At 48.8% G+C, this 15206-nt stretch overlaps 1 protein-coding gene across 3 annotated transcripts in view; it reads right to left on the reverse strand.

Annotated features, from left to right (window-relative positions):
- The window catches only part of tspan33b (tetraspanin 33b), a 93707-nt gene that overhangs the window by 45885 nt on the left and 32616 nt on the right, over positions 1 to 15206 (reverse strand). For all 3 annotated transcript variants that reach the window (XM_085979781.1, XM_085979782.1, XM_085979780.1), the window contains exons 2-3: positions 12947 to 13004; positions 11798 to 11925 (exon numbers count right to left, since the gene is read on the reverse strand). In XM_085979781.1, the coding sequence (XP_085835907.1) occupies positions 11798 to 11925; positions 12947 to 13004 (186 nt within the window). The remainder of the gene's footprint in view (positions 1 to 11797; positions 11926 to 12946; positions 13005 to 15206) is intronic.

Below are 15206 nucleotides of genomic sequence, written 5' to 3' on the forward strand. Positions count from 1 at the left end.
CCTTTCTGCTTGGCGGAGTGTGGTGGGCTCCGTAGGCAGGGAAGAGACTATAGCTATTGATCCCTAAAATATGCCGGTTGGGATTAATGTCAAAATCAAAGCTTCACCACGTTTATGCACAATAATTCTATCAGCGTTGTTGGCGGTGAAGAGGTACGTTATAGCGGCATAATGCTCAATCTACGCACTCCCACTGCAGTTTGTGAAGATACCTGACTGGAGCGACTGGCACGTTACAAAGCAGGAATGATAGAAATGTTCTACCGCATTTAGGAAGGGATGAGGAGGGCTTTTGGAATACAAGGTCAAGGCACCCTGGGGACAGGGAGCATGACGGAGGTGAGGCAGGGTGCCAGGCTTCCCCTGCGATGGGGCAGATCTTCTTCCCCCACCCCACCGCCCCCCCCGCCTTTCATGGCAGGAGGATGTAGGGGAATAATAGGGGTTCATTGGAATATTTGTACCACATCTTGAAATGTTGATGTTTACATGCTGGTCTATGTTCTTATTGTTGAATTGTTTCATTTTGCAATATATTCTTCTTAGGCAGTCCCTCGGAACCGAGGATGAATTGCTTCCACATTAAAAATGAGTTCGCAGGTGACTGATTAGTCCAATGTGGGACCTACAGTCTCTGTCACAGGTGGGGCAGACGGTGGTTGAAGGGGCGGGTGGGTGGGGTGCTTGGGTTGACGTGCGCTCCTTGCGCTTGGCTTCCGCATGCTCCCGGCGAAGAGACTCGAGGCGTTCGCGCCTTCCCGGATGCTTCTCCTCCACTTTGTGCGGTCTTGGGCCAGGGATCCCTAGGTGTCGGTGGGGATGTTACACTTTTTCAAGGAGGCTTTCAGGGTGTCCTTGAAGCGTTTCCTCTGCCCACCTGGGGCTCTCTTGCCGTGCCGGAGCTCCGAGTAAAGCGCTTGTTTTGGGAGTCTCGTATCGGGCATGCAGACAATGTGACCCGTCCATCGGAGCTGATTGAGCGTGGTCAGAGCTTCGATGTTGGGGATGTTGGCCTGAGCAAGAACACTGACGTTGGTGCGCCTATCCTGCCAATGGATTTGCAGGATCTTGCGGAGGCAGCGTTGGTGGTGCCTCTCCAGTGCTTTGAGTTGCCTGCTGTACATGGTCCATGTCTCTGAGGCATACAGCAGGGCGGGTATCACTGCTGCTCTGTAGACCATGAGCTTAGTGCCGGGTTTGAGGTCCTAGTCTTCAAACACTCTCTTCCTCAGGCAATCGAAGGCTGCACTGGCACACTGAAGGCGGTGTTGGACTTCGTCGTTGACATCTGCCCTTGTTGACAGTAGGCTCCCGAGGTATGGAAAGTGGTCCACGTTGTCCAAGGCCTTGTGGATTTTGATAATCAGGGGGCAGCACTGTGTGGCGGGGGCAGGTTGGTAGGGGACCTTTGTCTTACAGATGTTTAGTGTAAGGCCTATGCTCTCGTACGCTTTGGTGAAGGTGTTGACGATGGTTTGGAGTTCGACCTCCGAGTGAGTGCAGACGCAAGCGTCGTCTGCATACTGTAATTCGATGACAGAGGATGGGACGACCTTGGATCTGAACTGGAGGCAATGGAGGTTGAAGTTTCCCGTTTATTCTGTAAATTAGCTCCACTCCAGTGGGGAGCTTACTGAGGGTGAGATGGAGCATTGTATATACATTATATTTTTTAAAATTAGTGTCCCCTCCCCCCCCCAAAAAAAAAGTGGGATCTGGGACTGGAAGTTGGATTGCAATAAAACATTTGCCCTAATTATAAAGAGCCGGGTAGGGCAGGGGTGCCAAACAGGTGGGCCAGATTCGGCCCGTTAAACAATAAATAAAAATATATAAATACATCTAATGGGCCCACGCCTCGTTGATCGAGATTTCCATAAGACTGAAGGGAGGAGAGTTCAGGTGGGTGCCCAGGTCGTAGGTTAAGAACCTTCATCCACCTTTCCCTCAGACGGGACTGGCTCTTGGGAAATGTTCCTAGTGCCCGGAAACCTTGACAGCTGAATTTAACTTTCTAAAAGACGGTCTTTCCTGCGACCCGGAGACCTTTTCCCCGGCTCCTTGCCTCTCGCCCGCACGTCTTGTTGAGCATTGTTGTACTCCGTAAACCCCCCCCCCCCCCCCCCCGTGCTCTCTGATCCTCCAAACCGTGCTCTCTGATCCTCCAAACACAGCTTTTCACTTTTTCCCGCTCTGCCCAGCCGCTCGCGCTTTTTCGGTTGGGTTTGAGCGCTCGGCTCGCGCCCGTTCCTTGCTGCCTGACCGGAGATTTTCCTCCTGCCCGGCCATTATCACACCCTGCAGCCCAGCCTCGCAGTTAATATGAGGGGCACGAAAGGTGGGGGGAAGATCTGCCCCATCGCAGGTCAAGCCCCGCACCCTGCCGTACCTCCATCATGCTCCCTGTCCCCTAGGGTCCCTTGACTCCAAAAGCCAAGAGTGCACTAACAAATAGGGTCCAGGTAAGAAAAAATGGTAATAAGATAAATAGGGCCATTGTACAAAAAAATGTTAAGATGTCTAAAAATGTTAAAAAGACAAATGTAAAAGCACTGTATCTGAATGCACAAAGCATTCCTAATAAGGTAGACAAATTAACAGCGCAAATAGATGTAAACGGATACGATATAATTGCAATTACAGAGACATGGCTGCAGGGTGACCAAGGCTGGGAGCTGAATATCTAAGGATATTCGATATTTAGGAAGGACAGGCAAAAAGGAAAAGGAGGTGGAGTGGCGTTGTTAGTAAAAGATGAAATCAGAGCAATAATGAGAAAGGATATTGGCTCAGAAAATCAAGATGTAGAATCAGTCTGGGTGGAGCTAAGAAGCACCAAGGGGCAGAAAACATTGGTGGGAGTTGTCTGTAGGCCTCCAAACAGTAGTGGTAATGTAGGGGATGGCATCAAACAGGAAATTAGAGATGCATGTAACAAGAGTACTACAGTAATCATGGGAGACTTTAATCTACATATAGACTGGCCAAACCAAATTAGCAATAATACTGTGGAGGATGAATTCCTGGAGTGTGTACGAGATTTTTTTAGACCAGTACGTTGAGGAGCCAACTAGGGAACAGGTTATCTTAGATTGGGTATTGTGCAATGAGAAGGGGTTAATTAATAATCTTGTTGTGCGGGGTCCTTTAGGGAAGAGTGACCATAACATGATAGAATTCTTCATTAAGATGGAAAGTGAAGAAGTCCAATCTGAAACTAGGGTCCTAAATCTAAACAAAGGAAACTATGATGGTATGAGGAGTGAGTTGGCTATGATAGATTGGGGAGCTTCATTAAAAGGCACGATGGTGGATAGGCAATGGCTAACATTTAAGGAACTGCAACAGTTATACATTCCTTTCTGGCGCAAAAACACAAAAGGAAAAGCGGCCCAACCATGGCTAACAAAATAAATTAAGGATAGTATTAGATCCAAAGAGGAGTCATATAAAGTTGCCAGAAAAAGTAGCAAGCCTGAGGACTGGGAGCAGTTTAGAGTTCAGCAAAAAAGGACCAAGAGATTGATCAAGAGGGGAAAAATAGAGTATGAGAATAAACTTGCAAGGAACATAAAAGTGGACTGTAAAAGCTTCTACAAGTATGTAAAAAGAAAAAGATTGGAAAGACAAATGTAGGTCCCTTACAGTCAGAAATGGGAGAAATTATAATGGGGAACAAGGAAATGGCAGAGCAATTAAACAAATACTTTGGTTCTGTCTTCACGGAAGGGGACACAAATAACTTCCCAAAAATGCTAAGGAACCAAGGGTCTAGTGAGAAGGAGGAATTAAAGGAAATTAGTATTAGTAAAAAAATAGTGCCGGAGAAATTAATGGGACTGAAAGCTGATAAATCCCCAGGGCCTGATAATCTGCATCCCAGAGTGCTAAAAGAGGTAGCCATGGAAATAATGGATGCATTGGTTGTCATCTTCCAAAATTCTAGATTATGGAACAGTTTCGGCAGATTGGAGGGTGGCAAATGTAACCCCACTATTTAAAAAAGGAGGGAGAGAAAACGGGGAACTACAGACCGGTTAGCCTAACATCAGTAGTAGGGAAAATGCTAGAGTCTATTATAAAGGATGTGATAACAGGACACTTAGAAAATATCAGCGGGATTAGACAAAGTCAACATGGATTTATGAAAGGGAAATCATGTTTGACAAACCTACTGGAGTTTTTTGAGGATGTAATTGGTAGAATAGATAAGGGAGAACCAGTGGATGTGGTGTATTTGGATTTTCAGAAGGCCTTTGATAAAGTCCCACATAAGAGGTTAGTATGCAAAATTAAAGCATATGGGCCTAGAAATTCAGTGTAGCCACTTTTGGGGCGGTAAAGTCGGGCGGGCGCTAAAGTTAGCGCCCGCCGGAAAGTGGAGGCCACTTCGCCGATATTAAGTAGCTTTGGCCAAGGAGTTTGGGCGAGCGCTGAAACTGGCGTTGCACTCCTATCTTTAGGCGCTAAGCCGGCGGTGCAAACTGATAACGCCGAGACCGGGCGCAGCGCAGGTGCGGTCATGTTTTGATTGACAGCAGACACCCTGACGCCGGCCAGCTCTTAAAGGGGGAAGGGTCGACTTTGTCTGCTGCCACGCCCTGGATAGTGGAGCCCTGCAGCTAGGCCTGAACACTGCTGGTGGACCCAAATAGCGCCTGAAGCCATGCAGAAGGCCCGTGAACGAGCGCAGCGCTTCTCAGAGCATGCTTTGAGGGTGCTGCTTAGGGGTTTGGAAAAGAAAAGAGAGATCTTGTGCCCGGACAGTGGCAAGAAGGCTCCCAAGAGGCAGTACAGGAGAGCCTGGAGGGAAATCGCCCAGAGGGTCTCAGCCAACAGCGATGTCCCCAGGACTGGTGACCAATGCCACAAGAAGTACAACGACCTCACTCGGTTGGTCAGGGTGAGTACCCTTTCCAGTGTCCTCCTCATCCTTGCATGTGCACCTCACATTATGGGCAAAGGGACCTCAAAGGCCTAATGGCCAGCCCTCCTCCCGCAGCTATGGCACTGGCATGATCATCAATAGCACTTTCTGCACTTTACACACTGGCCAAGCTATTCGACCATGGGAGGCAATGCACACAACAACAGGGCACCACACTGGCCAAGCTATTCGACCATGGGAGGCAGTGCACACAACAACAGGGCACCACACTGGCCAAGCTATTCGACCATGGGAGGCAGTGCACACAACAACAGGGCACCACACTGTACTTAGAGGCCGTCCTTTCTCTTGCAGGCCAAGCTGGCGCAGAATCTGAAGAGCCGGACTGTCACCGGGGGAGGCCGTGTCCAGTTCCAGGAGCTCAGTGACCTGGAGGAGCGCGTGGCTCGACTCATGCATGCCCGGGTGGTTGGCCCCGTAGCTATTGGAGATGCCGACCCTGTGCTGGGCCCCAATGGTAAGGACATGACCGTTTGGACCTCTCTCGTTCCCCTTGCGCTTCAGATCTACATCCTTTGCCACTGTCCCACCAATGCGCATAATGCCAACACTCATGCCTCCCTCGCTGACGCCCTGTCCTCACTCTAAAGCTACTCTTGTGCCTTCCTGCTTTCAGCTGGTGAGGAGGAGGTCCCTGAAGCTGAGAGTGCCAGTCCCTCGGAAGAGGAGGACGACGAGGACCAAGAGGAAGGCGGCACATCGGGGGAACCCTCATCCGCGCCAGGGGATGGCAATGGAGGGGACACGTCTTGCCTGGAGGAGAGCCAGGGGGAAGTGTTGCAGGGGGGTGTAGCTCCTGGGCCCAGTGGCGTCCAGGCACGCGGGAAGGGTCGGGCAGCACGGCTGCCTTCTCCCCAGAGGGGGGAAGTGTTGCAGGGGAGGGCAGTTGCTGGGCCCAGTGGCGTCCAGGCACGCGGGAAGGGTCGGGCAGCTCGGCGGCCTTCTCCCCAGAGGGAGAGTCCGGCCTCCAGTCCGGAGACGGTCCTCGCCCAGGAGGCGCGCCTCCTTGATGAAATGTCCGCGGACTCGGAGCGGCGCCACACCGAGTTCATGGGGGTTGTGGGACAGTTGCCTCAGGCCATTGAGTCCCTGGCTCATAGTGTGGCCGATTTCGGGGACTCACAGGCCAGGGGTGTCGACCAACTCGCGGCAGCACAGGACGCGAGTCGAGAGTTCCTGAGTGGTGCCGTGCAGACACTGGCTGGTCTGATGCGGGCACAGACCAGGGCAGTTCGGGCACTCACTTCTGCCACACTCGCTGTGTCACGGACGCATCGCCAGGGCACCCGCCGCCCTGCTGCAGCACAGCGGTCTGGCCTTCACCAGATTGCTGCAGTGCCAGCCCGGCCGAGTGCCAGTGTCTCTGGCGACCAGCGAGCGCCTGGCATCAGCCAGCTTGCCCCCATTGCTGCAGCCGCCACTGCCACTCCCCCAGCCAAGCTGCGACGAGCTGCTGGTGAGACTGATGCTGCCCAGCCACAGCTGCAGCAGTCAGCAGCCGGCCCCTCCAGGGCCGGACCTCGTCTAGGCCGACCCCCAAGGGCATCTGCCGTCACGCATTGTGCCCCTCAGGAGCCTTCCCCCAGCCTTGCAACACCCACAGGGCCCAGGTTGAGGCGGAGCAACAGGTCGGGCAGGGGCCGGAGAAGCCTGCACAAGGACTCGCCCTCTCGGCACACCAAGTAGAGTGTGTTGCCAACTGTTTTTTTATATGGGGGTGTTTGTGTTCTGTATGGGGGGGTTTGTCTTGGTTAGGCCAAGGATGAAGGCCAATTGGATGGACAAGTTTTGTTATTCCTCCCCAGGTTGTGGGAGTGAGATATGGTTTTGACTGTTTTTTGGGGGTCTTGTCTGTTTTTCTGTTTCATGTGGGAAGGGCCCTGAGTTTGTTAAATAAAGCTTTTTATTTATTCAGCTTGTCCAGGTGTCATGTTTCAAGTGGTTGTTGCGTTAACCGGCTGAGGGCTTGCGGAGCGGCTGCATTCAGGTGCGTTCATTGCCACAAGCCATTCCCTGACAGGGAACCTAGAAGTGTCGTTCAATAAGCCGCCGGCGGACGGCCCTTGGACCTTGTGGCTCCCTCCTGGGCTGGTACTCCTCCTCCTCCTCCTCCTCCTCATGGTCCTCCTGCTCGTCCTCCTGAGGTGGTGGTCCAACGTGAGGTGGCAGTGCCTGAGTCCTGCGGATAGCCAGGTTGTGCAGCATGCAGCAAACGACGACGAACTGGGAGACTCTATCCGGCGAATACTGTAGAGATCCACCGGAACGATCCAGGCAGCGGAACCGTTGCTTGAGGACGCCAGTCGTTTGCCCTATGATGTTCCTTGTGGCTTGATGGCTTTCATTGTATGCCTCCTCAGCAGGGGTCCTGGGCGCGCGGAGCGGGGTCATGAGCCATGTACACAAAGGGTAGCCCTTGTCCCCAATAAGCCATCCCCTTGGTGGAGGCTGTGCCTCGAACATGTCAGCCACAGTAGTCTGGCACAGGATAAATGCATCGTGGCTGCTTCCTGGAAAGCGGGCATTGACAGCTAGGATGCGCTGCCTGTGGTCACACACCAGCTGTACATTGAGGGAATGGTAGCCCTTCCGGTTGCGGTAATCCTCGGCATTGTCGATAGGTGCCCGCATAGCCACATGCGTGCAGTCAATGGCGCCCTGCACCATGGGGAAGTCGGCGATCCTGGAAAATCCGACTGCACGCTGCTCCTGCCTCTCTAGGGTCATGGGGAAGGAGATGAATTGGTGTCTCCTTGCGAAAAGGGCATCGGTGACTTGCCGGATGCAGCGATGCACGGCGAACTGGGAGATGTTCGCTATGTCCCCAGCAGCAGCTTGGAAGGATCCGCTTGCATAAAAGTTCAGAGCCACCGTGACCTTCACTTCCACCGACAGAGACGTCCTGCACATCAGCTGTGGACGCAGATCTCTGTGAAGCAGCTGGCAGATCTCTGCAACCACCTCCCTTCTGAAGCGCAGCCTCTTAACACAATGCGCGGCAGTCATGGTGAGATAGGACACCTGCTGCCGGTATTCCCTGAGTGGGTAAGGCCTACGTTGCCGACGCCTGATGGCCCCTCTGCGTCTAGGCATGGCTGGCCCTCTCACACGGCGTCTGCGAGCCCTTCGCACATAATGCTGGAACTGAGGGTTGGAACCCCATGCAGCCCCCATAATAAACTTGCAAACAGTGAAATCACAATGAGTCAAATTTCCAAGCTCTGGCCAGAAGCCAAAAATACCTCTCCTATGTTGTCCCAAATCAGTAAGGTCTGTTCCTTGGTCTCTGTCCAGAAATCCAAAGCACTAAAGTCATTGCAGCAAAATGGCTGGCCTTTATAGTTCAGTCTAAGTGCCCTTTAATTAGCGCTCCCCGAGGCCCGCAGGGCCTCTGCTGCGTTCCACTTCACAGTTCTTAACAGCGCCACGCCCACATTGGGCGGGCGCCACTGAATTTCCGGTTTGGGGCGCACAAACAGCGTTGCACGACGAAATGACGTCACAAGCTGCGCGCGCAGCTGAGCGGGCGCAAACACTTTGCGCCGGCGCTAAATGTCAACTGAAGTTGGGCGTAGGCGCAGATCGGCCTGCGCCCGGGCGCTAAGTGCCTAGCGCTCGAAATCTACCCCTCTTATGGCGCCAACGGCTGGCGAACGCAACTGAATTTCTAGGCCATGGTATTGGAGGTGATATACTGGCATGGATTGAAAATTGGTTAACAGAGAGTAGGAATAAATGGGATCAGTGCTTGGGCCCCAGCTATTCACAATATATATCAATGATTTGGATGAGGGAACCAAATGTAATATTTCCAAGTTTGCTGACGACACAAAACTAGGTGGGATTGTGAGTTGTGAGGAGGATGCAAAGAGGCTTCAAGGCGATTTAGACAAGTTGAGTGAGGGGGCAAATGCATGGCAGATGCAGTATAATGTGGATAAATGTGAAGTTATCCACTTCGGTAGGAGAAACAGAAAGGTAGGATATTATTTAAATGGTGATAGATTGGGAAATGTTGATGTACAAAGGGTGTCCTTGTACACCAGTCACTGAAAGCAAACATGCAGGTGCAGCAAGCAGTTAGGAAGGCAAATGGTATGTTGGCCTTCATTGCAAGAGGATTTGAGTACAGGAGCAAGGATGTCTTACTACAGTTGTACAGGGCCTTGATGAGACCACACCTGGAGTACTGTGTGCCGTTTTGGTCTCCTTTACCTAAGAGAGGATATACTTGCCATTGAGGGAGTGCAGCGAAGGTTCACCAGACTGATTCCTGGGATGGCAGGACTGTCGTATGAGGAGTGATTGGGTCGACTAGGCCTGTATTCACTAGAGTTTAGAAGAATGAGAGGGGATCTCATTGAAACGTATAAAATTCTGACCGGGCTAGACAGACAGGATGCAGGGAGGATGTTTCCCCTGGCTGGGGGGTCTAGAACGAGGGGTCACAGTCTCGGGATACGGGGTAGGACATTTAGGACTGAGATGAGGAGAAATTTCTTCACTCAGAGGGTGGTGAACCTATGGAATTCTCTAGCACAGAAGGCTGTGGAGGCCAAGTCACTGAATATATTTAAGAAAGAGATAGATAGATTTCTAGACACAAAAGGCATCAAGGGGTATGGGGAGAGAGCGGGAACATGGTATTGAGATGGAGGATCAGCCATGATCATATTGACTGGCGGAGAAGGCTCAAAGGGCCGAATGGCCTACTCCTGCTCCTATTTTTCTATGTTTCTAGGTTTCATGTCTTTATCCAAAACAGGCCTCAGTTCCAAACGTTGTTGCAAAGGTTCAAGCTAAGAGGTGCCAGGTATTGTGGAGCAGCGGTAGCAGTAAGTACAATGTAAGTAAGTACCAATATTGTTTATCTTTATTTCAATATAGTAACTTCTGCTGAATGTGGCCAAGTGCCAGGATATCGGATCAGGCCCAACATAGAAGATGAGTTTGACACCCCTTGGGGGAGGGACTTAATACCAATTTGAACACATCATAATACAGCTAGAAAGAATGTGCTTCTCTCTTTTCCTACTTGTTGCCATTTTCAGACATGTCATAAAAACAGTCAAGTAACTGTCCTATTCCAATCAGTTTGCTCTTTATGGGGTTATGAACATCCAGGGACCCCCACCACCACCTCCCCCCACACAAACACATTATACTTGACAATTTATAATACTGTAGTATGTAAAGTGGATAGAAAAAAAATTGCATTTATCATGCCTCTCGCTTCACATATTACTTCAAAATGTAGTGACTGTTGTTGTGTGGGAAAACTCAGCAGCCATTTGCACACAGCAAGATCCAACAGCAACAAGATGAATTACTAACCACATTTTTAGTGGTGTTGCTTGAGGGAGAAATGATGGGTATGATATCGGGAAAACTCCCTGTTCTTGAGCAGTGCCATGTGATCTTCAACATTCACCACATAAACCATCAGAACAGAACTCCAAAGGAGGATACCTCTGACAAGGCAGCACTGCCTCTGTACTGCACTAAAGTGTCAGGCTAGATTGTGCACTTAAAGCCCAGAATGGGCTTGAAACCCACAACCTGCAGACATGCAGTTGAGAGTGCAGTGAACTGCTACAAGCTGACAACTTTGCACTCTATAAAGCACAAAGATTAATTGCTATTATATTTGTTACGGAATTAGAATGCAGATGTTCTCGACTCACGTTTGCTAAGCTTCATAAGAAACAACATAGCAGCTCTCCCAAAGGACTAGGCACTGGACCAGGAAGATCCCAGGATCAATCTCCAGTCTATGCTGAGTTACCTGATCTTACCCAGGTTAATGTGCTGCAACTATCCTCAACACCTTGGGCTAGGGAGGGGGAAGAATTTGGATAGTGGAAATCTGGAACTCTCTTTCCCTCAAAAAGCTGTTGAGAAATTGAAAATTTCAAAACTGAGATTGATAGATTTTTGTTAAGTAAAGGTATTAAGAGATGTGGAACCAAGGCAGGTAAATGGAGTTGAGATACAGATCAGCCATGATCTAACTGAATGGCGGAACAGGCTCGAGGAGCTGAATGGTCTATTCCTGTTCTTGTCAGCACGGGTTCCTGCTCCTGATTGCTATCCAGTAATCCCTGCTGGAAAGTGCATTTGTGTGGGCAGGATTGGGCTCTGCTATGCCACCCCCACATGCAAATACTTTGTCAGTACTCACTGTCTAGAATCTCGCATCAGAAAAGAGCACGATGAAGTTCTGCAGTGTCTGGAACCTGTCAAATCATGCCTCAGCCTGAATCAACTCCTTCAGGGGGAAAATATAGTGAATGGTGACATGAATCAGTCATTCATGAAAGAAAGACTTATGAAATAATACTGAGCGGCCTACGGGTGGCGCTGTCCAGGGAGAGTATAAATACTCGGGCATGGGCCCAGCTTGTGCAGGACATTCTTTACAGGAACTAGTGAAGGACACAACTAGACCTCCATGTTGTAAAACAGTTGATTAAAGCTTTGTTTAATGCTTAGACCAAGTGCCTAGTAGTTTTCTTACGTCAAATAGTATCGAAACAAAAGCAGTAAGTACGAAAAAGAGAAGGAAGACTTAGCAGATTAGGCCAGTCTGTAATCCTAGGTTTTCAATGGAGCCTCTCCAGCATGTCTACCACTGATGTCGCACAGTGGCTTGCCAGTGAGAAAGTCTAAAATGGTGCAAACTGTACAAATTACATAAATAAATGTGATTAACCATAACGCAGGAAGGATGAGAGGACAATGTACTTTCAATGAAAAAGCCACGCTGCTCCTTTTGAAATGTCTGCAGTTATGCATTGATCTTTTATTGATATACACATTTCAAACACGGCTGTGCTGCACTAAACTCACCACTTGCAGTAGCACGATGTTTTCTCGCAGGGCCCCAATGCAGCCGCAGAAGGTGATTAAAAACATAATGGCTCCAACCACAATCATAATTATCGCAGGGTCAACGACAAAGGTATCCCGCACAGCGTCTGAAAGAAAACCAGAGGGGCAATCATTCAGTGGACTCAATGGAGTAGATCTTGACTTTGGTGTAAAGCAAGTGGTGACAAGTCGACAGCCCGTTTTACATCTCTCCCCAGTTTTATTTTCCATTGGCTTCAATAAAGATCGGGAGAGATAGGAAGGAAACCTGACCTCATTACTCCATCTGGCCGATATGTGACTCTCAATGGCTTTTTACTGTCCTCTAAAGTGGCCTAGCAAGCCACTCAGTTGTATCAAACCACATTGGGATGGGCAATAAATGCCGGCCTAGCTATCGATGCCCACATGTCGAGAATTAAATTTTTAAAAATATGAACATCTCCCATTATAACCACTGTTTTTTTTGCTCTATACTTCCCTGACTCTGTATTTATACAAACCCCAGTATGTCTGTAGACAACTGTGTGTGCTAGGCTGATGTAGCAGAACCTGGTCTCCAATCGTCTTGGATCCCCTTGCCACTGGACCAAGACCTTGCTCTGTCAAGCCCGTGTGGTAGCTGGTGTGCGACGGCCACCCCACATTAAAATAATTCACGCACAGGCATCTTCCACCCTTTAAAATGAAGTTCGGGACCTGGAACGTCAGGACCCTCATGGACAACCCCAACAGCGACAGACCGGAACGCCGTACTGCTCTGCCCCACCTGTGACAGAGACTGTAGGTCCCGCATTGGACTCATCAGTCACCTGAGAACTCATTTTTAGTGTGGAAGCAAGTCATCCTCAGTTCCAAGAGACTGCCTAAGAAGTAGAAGAAGAAGAAGATAACTCCCACCAGAACTCCTGCCTGATCAACCTTACTGAAATCCCTTCTTTCTATAACCATGGCCCCCATTTTTTTGGATGGCAGCTGTTGATGATTCTGCGTGTAGAATCTTAAGAATTCCTACAAAGTTTAGGAGTTATAGCTACTAGGAAATCCCAAGTTGCCCAATGCAGGGCTTTGAAGATTCTCTGAACCGATTGACCATATAACAGAGTGAAGGGAAAGCTTCTCACCTACCTGTGGCTTTCTGAACCTTGGCGTATACTCCTATGGCAACAATCACCAGTGAGATGATCTGCAAGGAAAGAAAATTAATAGAGAACTGTCTGAATATCAAAGGTTAACATATCAGTGACCTCTGCTCACTTAACCAGAAGCACTGCAAACACTTATTAAAACAGTAGGATTTTTATTGCAGCATTCAAATGATGTTACTGCACAAGATAAGAGCTCATGGTGTTGGGGGTAATATATTAGCATGGATAGAGGATTGGCTAACTAACAGAAAACAGAGAGTCAGGATAAATGGGTCATTTTCAGGTTGGCAAACTGTAACTAGTGGGGTGCTACAGGGATCAGTGCTGGGGCCTCAACTATTTACAATCTATATTAATGACTTGGAAGAAGTGTACTGTAGCCAAATTTGCTGACGATGCAAAGATAGGTAGAAAAGCAAGTTGTGAGGAGAACACAAAGAGTCTGCAAAGGGATATAGATAGGTTAAGTGAGTGGGCAAACATTTGGCAGATGGTGTATAATGTGGGAAAATGTGAGGTTATCCACTTTGGTAGGAAGAATAGAAAAGTAATATATCATTTAAATGGAAAGAGACTGCAGAATGCTGCAGTACAGAAGGATCTGGGTGTCCTCGTACATGAAACACAAAAAATTAGCATGTAGGTACAGCAAGTAATTAGGAAGACAAATGGAATGTTGACCTTTATTGCAAGGGGGATGGAGTATAAAAGCAGGGAAGTCTTGCTACAACTGTACAGGGCGTTGGTAAGACCAACTGCGTGCAGTTTTGGTCTCCTTATTTAAGGAGGGATATACTTGCATTGGAGGCAGTTCAGAGAAGGTTCACGAGGTTGATTCCTGAGATGAAAGGTTTGTCTTATGACGAAAGGTTGAGCAGGTTGGGCCTATACTCATTGTAGTTTAGAAGAATGAGAGGTGATGTTATTGAAACAGATAAGATTCTGAGGGGGCTTGACAGGGTAGATGCTGAGAGGATGTTTCCCTCGTGGGGGAATCTAGAACTAGGGGTCATAGTTTCAGGATAAGAAGGTCACCCATTTAAGACTGAAATGAGGAGGAATTTCTTCTCTCAGAGGGTCGTGAATCTTTGGCATTCTCTACCCCAGAGAGCTGTGGAGGCTGGGTCATTGAATATATTCAAGGTGGAGATGGACAAATATTTGAGCTATAGGGGAGTCAAGGGTTATGGGGAACAGGCAGGAAAGTGGAGTTGAGGTCAAGATCAGATCAGCCATGATCTTATTGAATGGCAGAGCAGGCTCGAGGGGCTGAATGGCCTACTCCTGCTCCTATTTCTTATGTTCTTAGCAAAACGCATGACAGGAGATAGTTGCATTGCACCAAGTGCTTTAAAGTACAGATACTTAATTATTGCTTCTCTTCTTAAGCAGTCCCTCGGAACCGAGGATGACTTGCTTCCACACTAAAAATGAGTTCTCAGGTGACTGGATGGCAGGAATGACGTATGAGGAGAGATTGGGTCGATTGGGCTTGTAGTCGCTGGAGTTTAGAAGAATGAGAGGGGATCTCATTGAAACTTATAAAATTCTGGCAGGACTGGACAGACTAGATGCACGGAGGATGTTCCCGATGGTCGGGGAATCCAGAACCAGGGGTCACAGTCTAAGGATAAGGAGTAGGCCTTTTAAGGCAGAAATGAGGAGGAATTTCTTCACCCAGAGAGTGGTGAACCTGTGGAATTCTCTACCACAGAAGGCAGTTGAGGCCAATTCATTAAATATATTCAAGAAGGAGTTGGATATATGTCTTAAGGCTAAAGGGATCAAGGGGTATGGGGAGAAAGCAGGGACAGGGTACTGAGTTTGGATGATCAGCCATGATTGCTGCTGCCCTATGTAACTCTCGCAGAAGAAGGGAGACATCTACAGGAAACCTAAAGAATTTCCCCAATAGCATCCTGAATGAACCAACCCATACAATACAATACAATACAATACAAATCGCTTTATTGGCATGATAAGGTACATCTTATGTTGCCAAAGCATCAAAATACATTTATGGTTGAACACATAAACGCGGTTCCATTCATACAGTGTATAAACAGGTATATCCCTGAGTTTATAAATATATTTTCGCCTTGTTTATATATACTCTTGTCTTAGTTTACTGGTTGTCCCTCTGTTCATGGCAAGCTGTAACATAGTGTGCCGCCAGTGTTACACAGCTTCTCTCCTCCCCCAGTAGGAATGGGAGTTTTTGGTTGTCAGTCAGATTTCTG

The sequence above is a fragment of the Somniosus microcephalus genome, chromosome 3 (assembly GCF_052327205.1).
Source record: "Somniosus microcephalus isolate GS21.2 chromosome 3, FLI_Smic_1.0, whole genome shotgun sequence".
NCBI lineage: Eukaryota > Metazoa > Chordata > Chondrichthyes > Squaliformes > Somniosidae > Somniosus > Somniosus microcephalus.